This window comes from Balaenoptera borealis (assembly GCF_965194805.1).
Source record: "Balaenoptera borealis genome assembly, chromosome: X".
NCBI classification, from domain to species: Eukaryota; Metazoa; Chordata; class Mammalia; order Artiodactyla; family Balaenopteridae; genus Balaenoptera; species Balaenoptera borealis.
Genome location: NC_138881.1, coordinates 91,337,006 through 91,348,799, shown reverse-complemented (window position 1 = coordinate 91,348,799; position 11,794 = coordinate 91,337,006). Strand labels below are relative to the sequence as shown.

Genomic DNA, 11,794 nt, shown 5'->3' with positions numbered 1-11,794 from the left:
AGAGGGAGAGAGAGGGAGGGAGAGAGAGAGAGAGAGAGAGAGAGAGAGAGAGAGAGAGAGAGAGAGAGAGAGAGAGAGAGAGAGAGAGGTGCCGGACTGCACCGGGTAAGGCGCTCAGCTTCTTTTCTTAGAGACAAATCCACAGGGTCAATACACAGCCAAAAGCATATACTCAGGATTAACATATCACGCTAGCTTCCAGAAGTTTAAGATATAGTCATCAACACCCCCCCGACCCCTCCCCCCCACCCCCCCACCCCCCATCCCCCATCTGTAGCTAAGTCGGACTCCTAAGGACAGTCTGTCTGGTAGAGAGATGTTGAGAGGAGCCGCACGCTGGCAGCGACAGCCCCTGCGCTGGGCCAGGCCAGGCGGGCTCTGAGGCCTGCGCCGGGTCTCCCCAGGGCAGACGTGTTCACCAGGCTCCTTACCCAGAACGAGCGGGGTGATCCCAGATGCTTGCTCCCTAGTGGACTGAGCCGCCCTGCCCATCAGCGAGGGGCAGGGCACTTTGGGGATGGCTGGTGTGGAGCTACTGGGCCTGGGGTCGAGCGCTCCCCGAGGCTGCCAGCCTGCTGGGCCGGCCACAGACAGCTGAGTGCGGCTGTTTTCTGCAGACCCGCTACCCGGGCACAGGCCCTCCGGGGTGGCTCCTGCCGAGTGAGCGTGAGCCCAGGGTGGGCGGGCACATCTGGACTGGGTGCCCGAGCCTCTCCGCTCGCTCGGCGCTGTGGCCTGCTGCTACTGCCACTGCTCCCCAGAGGGGCACAGGAGTCAAGAGGAGCTCAAGGCCCACCGGCCTCCTGCTTCAGGCCCGCCTCCCTCCGGCTCCCACGATGGAGCAGGAAGTGGGCCTGACGTCACGTCTCAGCCCTAGAGAAGAGAGGCAATACAGCTCTGCGGCGGGCGTAGTGACGGGGGTGGGGGGGCTTGGCCCTCACAGTGACGCCCAGAGGCCAGGGAAGGGGTGAGGATACCCAGGGTGGCAGCTGCCGGGAGCCCTCAGGAACAGCCTCAACGCAGGGAGCTGTCACTCCCTGGAGACTGAGGGCTCTGGGACCCTGACTGGCCCAGCAGACACCTATACTCACCACAAGATGCAAAGACCACAAAGCTCAAACCTGGGGCCACGGTTGGGGAAGGGGGGCAGGCCCGGGCAGATGGCCTACTTAATAAGGGTTTTTAAGGAGCGGGTGAATGTGCTCATAACAGTCGCTGAAGCAGGGGAGCCCGGTGTGTGCCCTGCGGCCGCTGCCTGCTGCTGCTGCTTGAGGCTCCGGGCGGTGGACTCCTCGGCTGCACGCAGCAGGAAGGTGTAGTTCCTCACCACCTCTTCCACCTTGGCCAGCAGCTCTTGGCGCTGGGCCTCAGAGCGCACGATGAACACCAGCCGCACGAAGGTCTCAATGAGGCTGCTCAGCACCTGGAAGCTGCCCGTGATGGCTGCCAGCATGTGAGTGGGGCTCTTGTCCACGTTGGCCACGCGGCGGCAGGAGGCCCGGAGCTCCTTGAACTTGAGAGCCAGCTCGAGCTTGTATTCAGAGATCTGGGCGACGTAGGGCTTGGGGGCGCGGGCCTCGGGGCTGGCCACGCACTGCCGCAGGACCGTCAGCAGCTCGTTGGTGTCCAGCCGGGCGGCCAGGAAGCCGTCAGGCAGGCCGTAGGCATGGGCCCGCAGGGCGTTGATCTTGGCCAGGCTCCCCTCGAAGGTGGACACCCGCAGGTCGATCTCCTGGGTGCGGGAGGCCTCCGGGCTGCTGCAGGTGGCGGCATCCAGCACCTGCAGGGTCCTGCTCACCACGGGCACCACCTGCTCGTCCAGCTTCATGCCGGGCAGGATCTTCATGGGGATGGAGTAGGAGAGCTCGTCCTTGCCGTCGCTGGTGTCATCCGCCATGTCGCACTTGCGGTAGTAGAAGCAGTAGCGAATGGAGCAGCACTTGCCGCTCTCGCTGTCCTCGTCCAGCTCCGCGGGCTTCCGGTACACCTCTTCCGGCAGTGAGAACACGGCCATCTGTCTGGGGCCTTTGGTCTCAGGGGCAACGTGGACGTAGGAGGGGTCTCCAAGGGTCGGGGATTCCAGCGACTTGCTTTTGGGACCCACGCCTAGAGGGAGGCCTGCCTCTACCTCCTTGGCCTCCCTGGGCAGCATGCCCAGGGGTGGGTGTGGGTAGACGTCCGAGGTCAGAGAGGCCCTGTCGCCCTGGTCCAGCTCACTGATGCTGTAGCGGCGCATCAGTTTCCTGTAGTTGGGAGCTCCTAGACACTCGCCCCCCGAGGCACATGTGGTCAGGCATGAAACGCCGCTCTCAGGGTCCGATCGGCACTCTCGGGATTCCAGGCTGGTGGAGCGGATGCGCCGGACACTGGTGGGGCTGCCGAGGCTCAAGCCTGGGCCGGCCTCTGGCTGCCTCTGGGTAGGGGGGACCCTGTCCCTCTCCCTGCCCCGGAGGCCGGGCACCGGCGTCTGGGGGGCCTGAGGCCGGGCCCCCCGGCACATGCGCTTGCAATCACAGCTGCGCCTCTGCTCTCGGGACATGCCGGGCCCCTGCTGCACGGGGCTGCTGCGGAGCTGGCAGCTGCAGCGGCCTGGAGCTGGGGGTTGCAGGTACTCGGTGCCCGACAGCTCCCCCTGGCTTGGTGGCTTGAGAAGTTCCTCAAGGAACTCCAGCTCATACTGCTTTACCTTCTGCAGCTGGGCCTGCCGCTCATCGGTCTCCTTCTTCTGGCGGGTTGGGAAGGTGGCAGAGAACAAGTTGCGGAGCCGGAAAGGACCCCGGGACGATTTGGGCTTGGTGGGGCCTTCGGAGGCCAAGTGGGCTCCGTCCAGGGTCGTTTCGATCTTTCTGGAGGGCATGGTGCTCACCTGCCGGCTGGCAGCCTGAGGCCTCAGCGGGCTCTGGCCTCGCGGCGGGCAGCTGGGGCTCTGCAGAACCATGGGGTAGCCGGCTCGGGGGACCAGGCTGGTGTCTTCAAGCTTGCTGCTTTGGGGGGTGCTCTCCAGCTGCCCCTTCTCCCCCTGGCCGGAGACAGTGCCCTGCTTGTGCAGGGAAGGCTTAGCACCCTCAGGCCCGCCCTTGCCCGCCACCTCCCCGCTACCTTGCTTGCCCACTGACTCTCGACTCGCTCGAGAAAGATAGCTTTTGGGAGGGAAACTTTGAATAGGCAGCCTGTCCTCTTGTGAGGAGAGGTGCAGGCTATCAGCTCGGCTGCCTGCGGGTGCTCGGGACCCGGAAGAGACCTCTGGGCTCAGCTGCGGCTGCGAATTCCGTGAAGCCTCTGGAGCACTGGGACTCATTTTGAACTTGAGATTCTTATTGGCACTGCCGCTCATCACGCTAACTTCTGGCCTTCCCATGCTGACCTCTGACCTCCCCATGCTGGCCTCTAACCTCTCCCCACTGTTGGGGGGGTTGCCCAAGGCCCCGCCAGGGGCAGATAGACTCTTAGTATGAACCACCTGCTGTAGGGCGGCCGAGATGATGGCTGGGGTCACACTGCCCTTTGGGTCCAGGATAAGCTTGGGGCTCAACCTGACCTCCTTGGGCAGGCTCTCCCTTAGCTCAGAGACCTGCTCTTCACTGAGGGACGGTGTGGCCGCCCTCAGTGACATCTCTAGGCCCGCCCGAGTGTGGCCAGGCCCTTTGTCCTCAGGAACTGGGGATAGCAGGCTCAGATTCTTCTGCTCACTCAGCTGAGGGGACAGCGCTGGGTGCACAGCCAGGGCATACGTTCGCTCGCGCTGTGGCTGGGCCTCTGACGGGGGCACCTTCCTCCGAGCACCAGGGGCGCCAGGACTCTGGCCTGTGACAGCTGGCTGGAGGGACAGGTTGGGATCCGGGCGCCCGAGAGAGTAAGGGGCCGTGAGAACGGCCTGGGCTGCACAGCTCTGGATCCGGAAGGGCAGGTCCTTGCGGGCCAGGAGGCTGTCCTTGTTGAGATGCTGGGCCAGGAAGTAGGTGGTATTCTGGTGTTGCTTCATGGCTGACATCATCTCCGACATGTCCGTGAGCTCCGAAGAGTTGGTTTCGTGGCCCGAGTCCAGCGACGATTCAGGGGTGATTGTGGCCAGCACAATCAGACCTGGAGGGACAGGGACAGGGTCTGCAGCATTTACTCGCGTCAAGTCCTTTCCAACCATATGTAGAGAGTCTATGAGGGTCAAGGTTAGTCAGCAGGGTTTCAAGCTGGAAAAAACCAGTCAGGCCTGGGGGGCCTGCAGGGCTGAGGGTGGGAGGAGGGGAGGGGAGGGGACAAAGAAAGGCAAGCTGGGAGAGGGGTGATGAAGGGCTGGAATCCGAAAGAGAAACAAAAGAGGCCTAGAGAAGATCTGGGCAGTTTGATGGCAAATTAACATGCAAATCACAGGCAAAACAACATGCTAATCATCACTATTTTTAGATTCAACAGCTAGGAAATTTTTGTTAATTGTCCTGAAGAGAGCCAGCAAAGAGAGCTCCCTCTCTCTCCGGCCCTCCTCATCTGGCCAGGCCTGCCTACAGTCCCTGCAGCTGAGGCCATTTAGCTGAGCTTGGCCTCTCTCTGGCTATCACATGGGCCTCTAGCCTGGGAGCAGCCAGTGCTTGGAGATCCAGACTCTGAGCAAAGAGAAATGCCAGGCCTGGGGGCGAACACATGGGGGCTGCCCGACACCAAGGATGCGCTCACATACAGAAAAGCCAGGTACTCGCCCTGGTCAGCGAGGCTCCCTCTGACCCCAATTGCTTCACCCTCTCTGTCCACACTTGCCCTCGCCTCACAGGCTTTCTCATATGCCTTATTCCTCCCTATTTCCTTCCTGTCACTGTATCACTGACCTCTTTGTTTGAAGGCGTATGTGTGTGGAAGGATGTATGTGTGACTATGGGTGCATGTCTGACATCCGTGTTTGTCTACAAGATGGATGTATGTGGGTCTATAGCAGGGAATAGCATGCATGTTGTATAGTTTGCCCACCGAATAATAATAATAATAATAGTGGCTACCACTTACTGAGTCCTTACTATGTGCTAGGAAGTGTTTATGTACTTCGCATGAACGATCTCATTTAATCCTCACAACAACCCTACGTGATAGGACTATTGTTCTCAAATCCATTTAAGATGACAAAAGTGAGGCTCAGAGAGGGTTAAGTGCCTTGCCAAAGCAAAGGTGACACTGAAAGTGGTGAAGAAGCCAGGACTTGGATGCGTCTGACTGAGAGCCAAAGCTCTTAGGCGGATAAAGGCCTCAGCCCTGAGCGGTGAGGGCTCCTGGCTCCCCTGATCCCAGGTCCCTAGGTGGTTAGTTGGTCATTTTGTTTTTCTTCCAGTCATATGCATGCTGGCTGTTCTTTGCCTGTCTTCTATATCTCTCACAATCTTGCTCTGATCCTCCATCCTGGCCTGGCTCCGTAGCTGTCACGGCCCCAATCCCTGGGGTCCATCGGCAAGACATTTCCAAAGCGATGGAATGGTGAGAGCCAGAGCTCTAGCGGGGGCTGAGCAGCAGATCCCTGCCGCAGCTTCGTCGCTCCCCCGACCCTATCTGAACTGCCTCTGGCCCATCCACTGCCCTGACACACCACGCTGACTTTGACCTCTGCTTGGGAAGAAGAAATGTCACCTGCTGGGCCTGCCTGGCCAGGAGAAGGAAAGGGAGGCAAGAGGGAGGAGGAACGCGCTGTTACCTGCAGTCTGAGGGGCTGGGGGGTGTGGTCCATCCTCTGAGGCTGCCAGGGCTTCCAGAGCCTGCAGAGTGGACACCAGGGCATCATCTAGCTCCTGGGCATGATCTCGGACTGTCCGGGTCTGCACGCTGTCAATCAGTGTCACCGGAATCTCATCGTACAGGAGCCCACGCAGGTGGCGTCCTTGCTCCTGGCTCTGGACGGCCCGGCGCTTGGGGTCATCTTCATCAGAACTGTTGTCTCGGAAACCAGGAGGTGGGGCAGCAATGGCAGGCAACAGCGAAGTGCTCTCATCTTCCTCCTCTTCCTCCTCCTCACTCCCGGGGGGTGGGAGGGACATCAGGTCTACCACATTGTCACGAGAGGAGCCAGACCTCCCACCTTTGCGAGGGCCCAGCTGCTCCTGGAGTTTGGCTTTGCAAGAGTCACAGTAGAAATTCAGGGCTTCAGCCCCAAGGGAATTGTCCAAAGTGTAGGACCGGGCCCTGCTGGCACAAGGCTCGTGGTCTAGGCTAGCTGCATCAAAGTCATCAGGGATCACAGCATAACCTTGGCCAGAACTCTTAGACGTGGGGTCAGACTTGGTCCGGGGCCTGGTCTCCTCAAAGAAGATTAAGTTCTCATTGACATCTGTCCGGCTTTCCTGATCCTTCCTTTGTTCCCGCATGTGGAGGTAGCAAAAGCTGACAAGCTCAGAGTCGGCAGGCGGGGGCGTGCAGCGGCTCGACTTCCTGGGGCTGGTGCCCATGCTGCCCACATAACTACTCTCCTTTTTCCCCAGGTGGCCCCCAGTGACAGGGCGGTGGGCGCTGTGCATGTAATCTAAACCCAGAAAGAGAATCAACACATGAGCCCTGGTGCTGAGGACTGTGGCCGAGTTTCCTTGGTGTCTCGGGCCTGGGTCTCTGGTGCCCGGTTGGGTGGTAGGGACTGAGAGGGAGTGTTATCTGGCTGCTGCTGCCCCTGAAAGTAGAGTGAGTCGAATCAAATGGCCTGGGCTGCTAATAGCCCCATCACCTCTGAAATGGGAAAAGGCATGGGCTGGGGCGGGGGTGAACACCTTGGTATCTGGGCACAGCTGGACTCTTACATGGGTATGTCTGGTCTGAGAGTCAGCTGTAGGGTGAGGTTTGTTCTATGTCCCCCCTGGAACTGTCCCTGTCTCAAACCCCACTCTATTCAGAGTCTGTCCCACCCCCAGTGCTCTGTTACACTCGTGTTATGCTGGAGCTCTTGTAGCAGAAGGAAATGAATCTGACAGGTTAGTAGTGGTTCAGTGGGCAAGTGTAAAAATAGGCTAGTACAATCCCAAGAGTGTGTATTTCAAAGAGCATTTTCGATGGAGGGACCCTAAAAGAATAGAGCTCTACTAGTAAAATTCAGGGCATCTGAATGCGTAAAGCATATGAGAGATACGCTGGGATGTGGGAGGAGGGTGGGGAGAGCATTTTTGTCAATTCCTCAAATCATAGCACTTCTCTGTATTCATACAGGGCTAGCCTGCCTGCTCTACATACATGTGGTAAAATGTTCTAGTCAACAGTTTTTAACGATGGTAAGTGTGTGCATCTGAGAATTATCCATAGCAAATGCTTTCTTTCTGGTTTCTCTCTTTTCGTCTGTTCTGGGGACCCCGTCCCATGTTATCTGTGAGAATATACTCAGACAATGCCAATTCCCTTTGTTATCAGCAGACAGACAGACAGATGGCAGGCATTAACTTAGGCTAAGGTCATACACATGATCCTATTTAATCCTCACAACAACCCAATGAGGTAGGTGCTATCATTATCCCCATTTTACAGACAAAGAAACTGATCCATTCGTTTTGTGACTTACACAAGGTCACATGAGTTGTAAATGGCAGTGTGGATTCTTTTTTATTTTTATTTTTGGCCTTGCCACGTGGCTTGTGGGGTCTTAGCTTCCCGACCAGGGATTGAATCTGGGCCCTCGGCAGTGAAAGCAGAGTCTTAATCACTGGACCACCAGGGAATGCCCTGGCAGTCTGGATTTGAGCCCAGGTTTGAGGGTCTACAAAGCCCATGTTTTTTTTTTTTTAAAACATCTTTATTGGAGTATAATTGCTTTACAATGGTGTGTTAGTTTCTGCTGCATAACAAAGTGAATCAGCTATACATATACATATGTCCCCATATCTCTTCCCTCTTGCGTCTCCCTCCCACCCTCCCTATCCCACCCCTCTAGGTGGTCACAAAGCACCAAGCTCATCTCCCTGTGCTATGTGGCCGCTTCCCACTAGCTATCTATTTTACATTTGGTAGTGTATATAAGTCCATGCCACTCTCTCAGTTTGTCCCAGCTTACCCTTCCCCCTCCCCATATCCTCAAGTCCGTTCTCTAGTAGGTCTGTGTCTTTATTCCTGTCTTGTTCCTAGGTTCTTCATGACCATTTTTTTTTTAGATTCCATATATATGTGTTAGCATAGGTATTTGTTTTTCTCTTTCTAACTTACTTCACTCTGTATGACAGACTCTAGGTCCATCCACCTCACTACAAATAACTCAATTTCGTTCTTTTTATGCAAAGCCCATGTTTTTTAACCATTACCTTATAGTTCATCATGGTTCTCAAGATGTTGGGAAAAAAAACTCTCAAATGCCCTTCAAATTCCAGCTGGACAGGGTCAACGTGTCAGTGTTGCTTTTTATTAGTGCTTACAGCCATCACAAAAGCATGGTGCTGTCACTTAACAATGGAGCCCCGAAATACATGAAGCAAAACCTGACTGAATTGAAAGGAGAAATACACAAGTCAACTGCAATAGTTGGAGACTTCAATACCCTACTTTCAATAATGGATAGAACAACTAGGCACAAGATCAACAAGGAAATAGAGGACCTGAACTGCACTATAAACCAACTAGACCTAATAGAAATCTATAGAATATGTCACCTAACAGTAGCAGAATATACATTCTGCTTAAGTACACCTGGAACATTCTCCAAGACAGACCATATGTTAGGTCATAAAATAGACCTCAATGAACTTAAAAGGAATGAAATCATATAAAGTTTGTTTTTTGAGCACAACAGAATTAAATTAGAAATTAATAACAGAAGGAAATTTGGGAAATTCATATATGCATGGAAATTAAATAAAACATTCCTAAGTAACCAATGGGTCAAAAGAGGAGTCAAAGGAAATTCGAAAATACTTGGACATGAATGAAAATGAAGACACAGTATATGAAAACTTATGAGATCTAACTAATGTAGGGTTTAGAGGGAAATTTATAAACACCTACATTTAAAAAAGAAGGATTTCACATCAATTACCTGACCTTCCACCTTACAAAACTTGAAAAAGAAGCGCGAACTATGGGAATTCCCTGGTGGTCCAGTGCTTAGGACTCGACGCTCTGAGTGCCGTGGCTCAGGTGCAATCCCTGGTCAGGGAACTAAGATCCTGCAAGCCACACAGCGCAGCCAAAAACAAAACAAAACAAAACAAAACGAAGCAAACAAAAAAACAAACTAAACCTAAAACAAAACAAGCAGAAGGAAAGAAATAATAAAGTATAGAGGATACAAAAATTGAGAAAAATCAATGAAACTAAAAGTTGGTTCTTTGAAAGATCAATAATAATAACAAACCTTTAGCTGTACAGACCAGGCAAAAAAGAGAGAAGATTCAAATGACTAAAATCAGGAATGAAAGAAGGGACATCACTGCTGACTCTACAGGTATGGAATCATTTATAAGGTGAATATTTTGAATAAGCTTATGCCAACAAATTAGATAACCTGAGATAAAATGGACAAATTCCTAGAAATACACAAATTACCAAAACTGACTTAAGAAGACAGAAAATCTGAATAGGCCAATAACAGGAAGATAAACTGAATTAGTAATTAACTCTCCCCAAATCAATCAACTCAGTCAGTCAGTCAGTCAGTCCAGGCCCAAATGGCTTCACTGGTGAATATTGTCAAATGCTCAAAGAAGCATTTATAGTAATTTTTCAAAAACCCTTCCAAGAAATAGAAAAGGAAGGGATACTTCTCAACTCATTTTGTGATGCCAATATTACCTTGCTACCATAACCAGACAAAGACATCACAAGAAAACTACAGACCAATATTTCTTATGAATTTAGATACAAAATATATCTCAACAAAATACTAGCAATCTGAATCCAGAAACATATACCAAGAATTATACACCATGACCAAGTGGGATTTACTGCAGGAATGCAAGGTTGATTTAACGTCCAAAAATCAATTAATATAATACACCATGTTAATAGAACAGAGGACAAAAGCCACAAGATCATCTCAATAGACACAGAAAAATCACTTGACAAAGTCCAACACCTTTCATGATAAAACTCGACAAAATAAAAGGCAACTTCTTCAACACGATAAAGGTTAACTATAAAAAACCAAAGCTGGGCTTCCCTGGTGGCACGGTGGTTAAGAATCCGCCGGCCAATGCAGGGGACATGGGTTTGAGCCCTGGTCCGGGAAGATTCCACATGCCGCAGAGCAACTAAGACCGTGTGCCACAACTACTGAGCCTGAGCTCTAGAGCCCGCAAGCCACAACTATTGAACCCGTGTGCCACAACTACTGAAGCCCATGCGCCTAGAGACCGTGCTCCGCAACAAGAGAAGCCACCGCAATGAGAAGCCCGCGCACCACAATGAAGAGTAGCCCCCGCTCGCCGCAACTAGAGAAAGCCCGTGTGCAGCAACAAAGACCCAACATAGCCATAAATAAATAAATAAATAAATTTTAAAAAACAAAACAAAACAAAGCTAACATCATACTTGATGGTGAAAGACTGAAAGCTTTCCCCCTAAAATAAGGAAAAGTCCAGGATTTCCATTTTCACCACTTCTATTCAACACCATACTTGGATTTCTAGCCAGGACAATTAGACAGTAAAATGAAATACAGTCATCCAGACTGGAAAGGAAGAAGTAAAACTATCTCTATTTGTAGATGACATGATCTTATATAAAGAAAAACCCCAAGGAATCCACTAATAAGCTATTAGAACTAATAATCTCAGCAAGGTTACAGGATAAAAGCTTAGTATGCAAAAGTCAATTGTATTTTTATGCACTAGCAATAAACAATCTAATAGTAAAATTAGGAAGCAATTCTATTTATAATAGCATCAAAAAGAATAAAATACTTAGGTATAAATTTAATAAAAGAAGTACAAGACTTGTATACTGGAAACTACAAAACATTTGTGAAAGAAATTTGAAGAAGATTTAAATAAATGGAAAGACACTCTATGTTCAGGGACTGGAAGACTTAATATGGCTAAGATGGCAATACTTCCCAAACTGATCTATAGATTCAACACTGTCCCTATCAGAATCCCAGCTGACTTTGTAGAAACTGATAAGCTAATTCAAAAATTCACATGGAATCACAAGAGACCCAGAATAATCAAAACAATCTTAAAAAGAGGAACAAAGTAGGAGGACTCATACTTCCCAATTTTAAAACTTAACTATGAAGCAATGGTAATCAAAACTGTTGTACTGGCGTAAGGCATTATAGGTTATATGGAATAGAACTGAGAGTCCAGAAATAAACTCTCCTTTATGGTCAAATAGCCCAATTTAAAAATGAGCAAAGGATTTGAATAGATATTTCACCAAAAAAGATATGCAAATGGCCTATAAGCACATGAAAAGATGCTCAACATCAGTAATTATTATGGAAATGCAAATCAAAACTACAGTGAAATACCACTTCACATCCGCTACAATGGATATAATAAAAAAGATGAACAATACAAGTGTTGGCGAGGATATGTTGAAACTGTAACCCTCCAACATTTCTGATGGGAATGTAAAATGATGCAGTCACTTTGGAAAACAGTTTGGCAGTTTCTCAAAATTAAACATAGAACAGCAATCTTACCCCTAGATATAAATACCCAATAGGAACGAAAAAATGTGTCCCTACAAAAACTTGTACATCAATGTTTATAACATCATTATTCATAATAGCCAAAAGGTGGAAACAACCCAAATGTCCATCAGCTGATGAATGGATAAACAAAATGTGGTCTATCCATACAAAGGAATATTATTAGTTAATAAAAAGAAATGAAGTACTGATACATGCTACAACATGGAT

The 11,794-nt window shown here is 50.8% G+C and overlaps 1 protein-coding gene across 6 annotated transcripts in view; it reads right to left on the bottom strand.

Annotated features, from left to right (window-relative positions):
- Positions 1-272: 272 nt before the first annotated feature.
- The window catches only part of FRMPD3 (FERM and PDZ domain containing 3), a 133,510-nt gene continuing 121,988 nt past the window's right edge, over positions 273-11,794 (bottom strand). For 5 of the 6 annotated variants that reach the window (XM_082376972.1, XM_082376973.1, XM_082376971.1 and 2 more), the window contains 2 exons: positions 5,669-6,490; positions 273-4,083 (listed from right to left, as the gene is read on the bottom strand). In XM_082376972.1, the coding sequence (XP_082233098.1) occupies positions 1,166-4,083; positions 5,669-6,490 (3,740 nt within the window). In that variant the 3' untranslated portion in view covers positions 273-1,165. The remainder of the gene's footprint in view (positions 4,084-5,668; positions 6,491-11,794) is intronic. The other variant, XM_082376974.1, reaches the window with a different exon arrangement.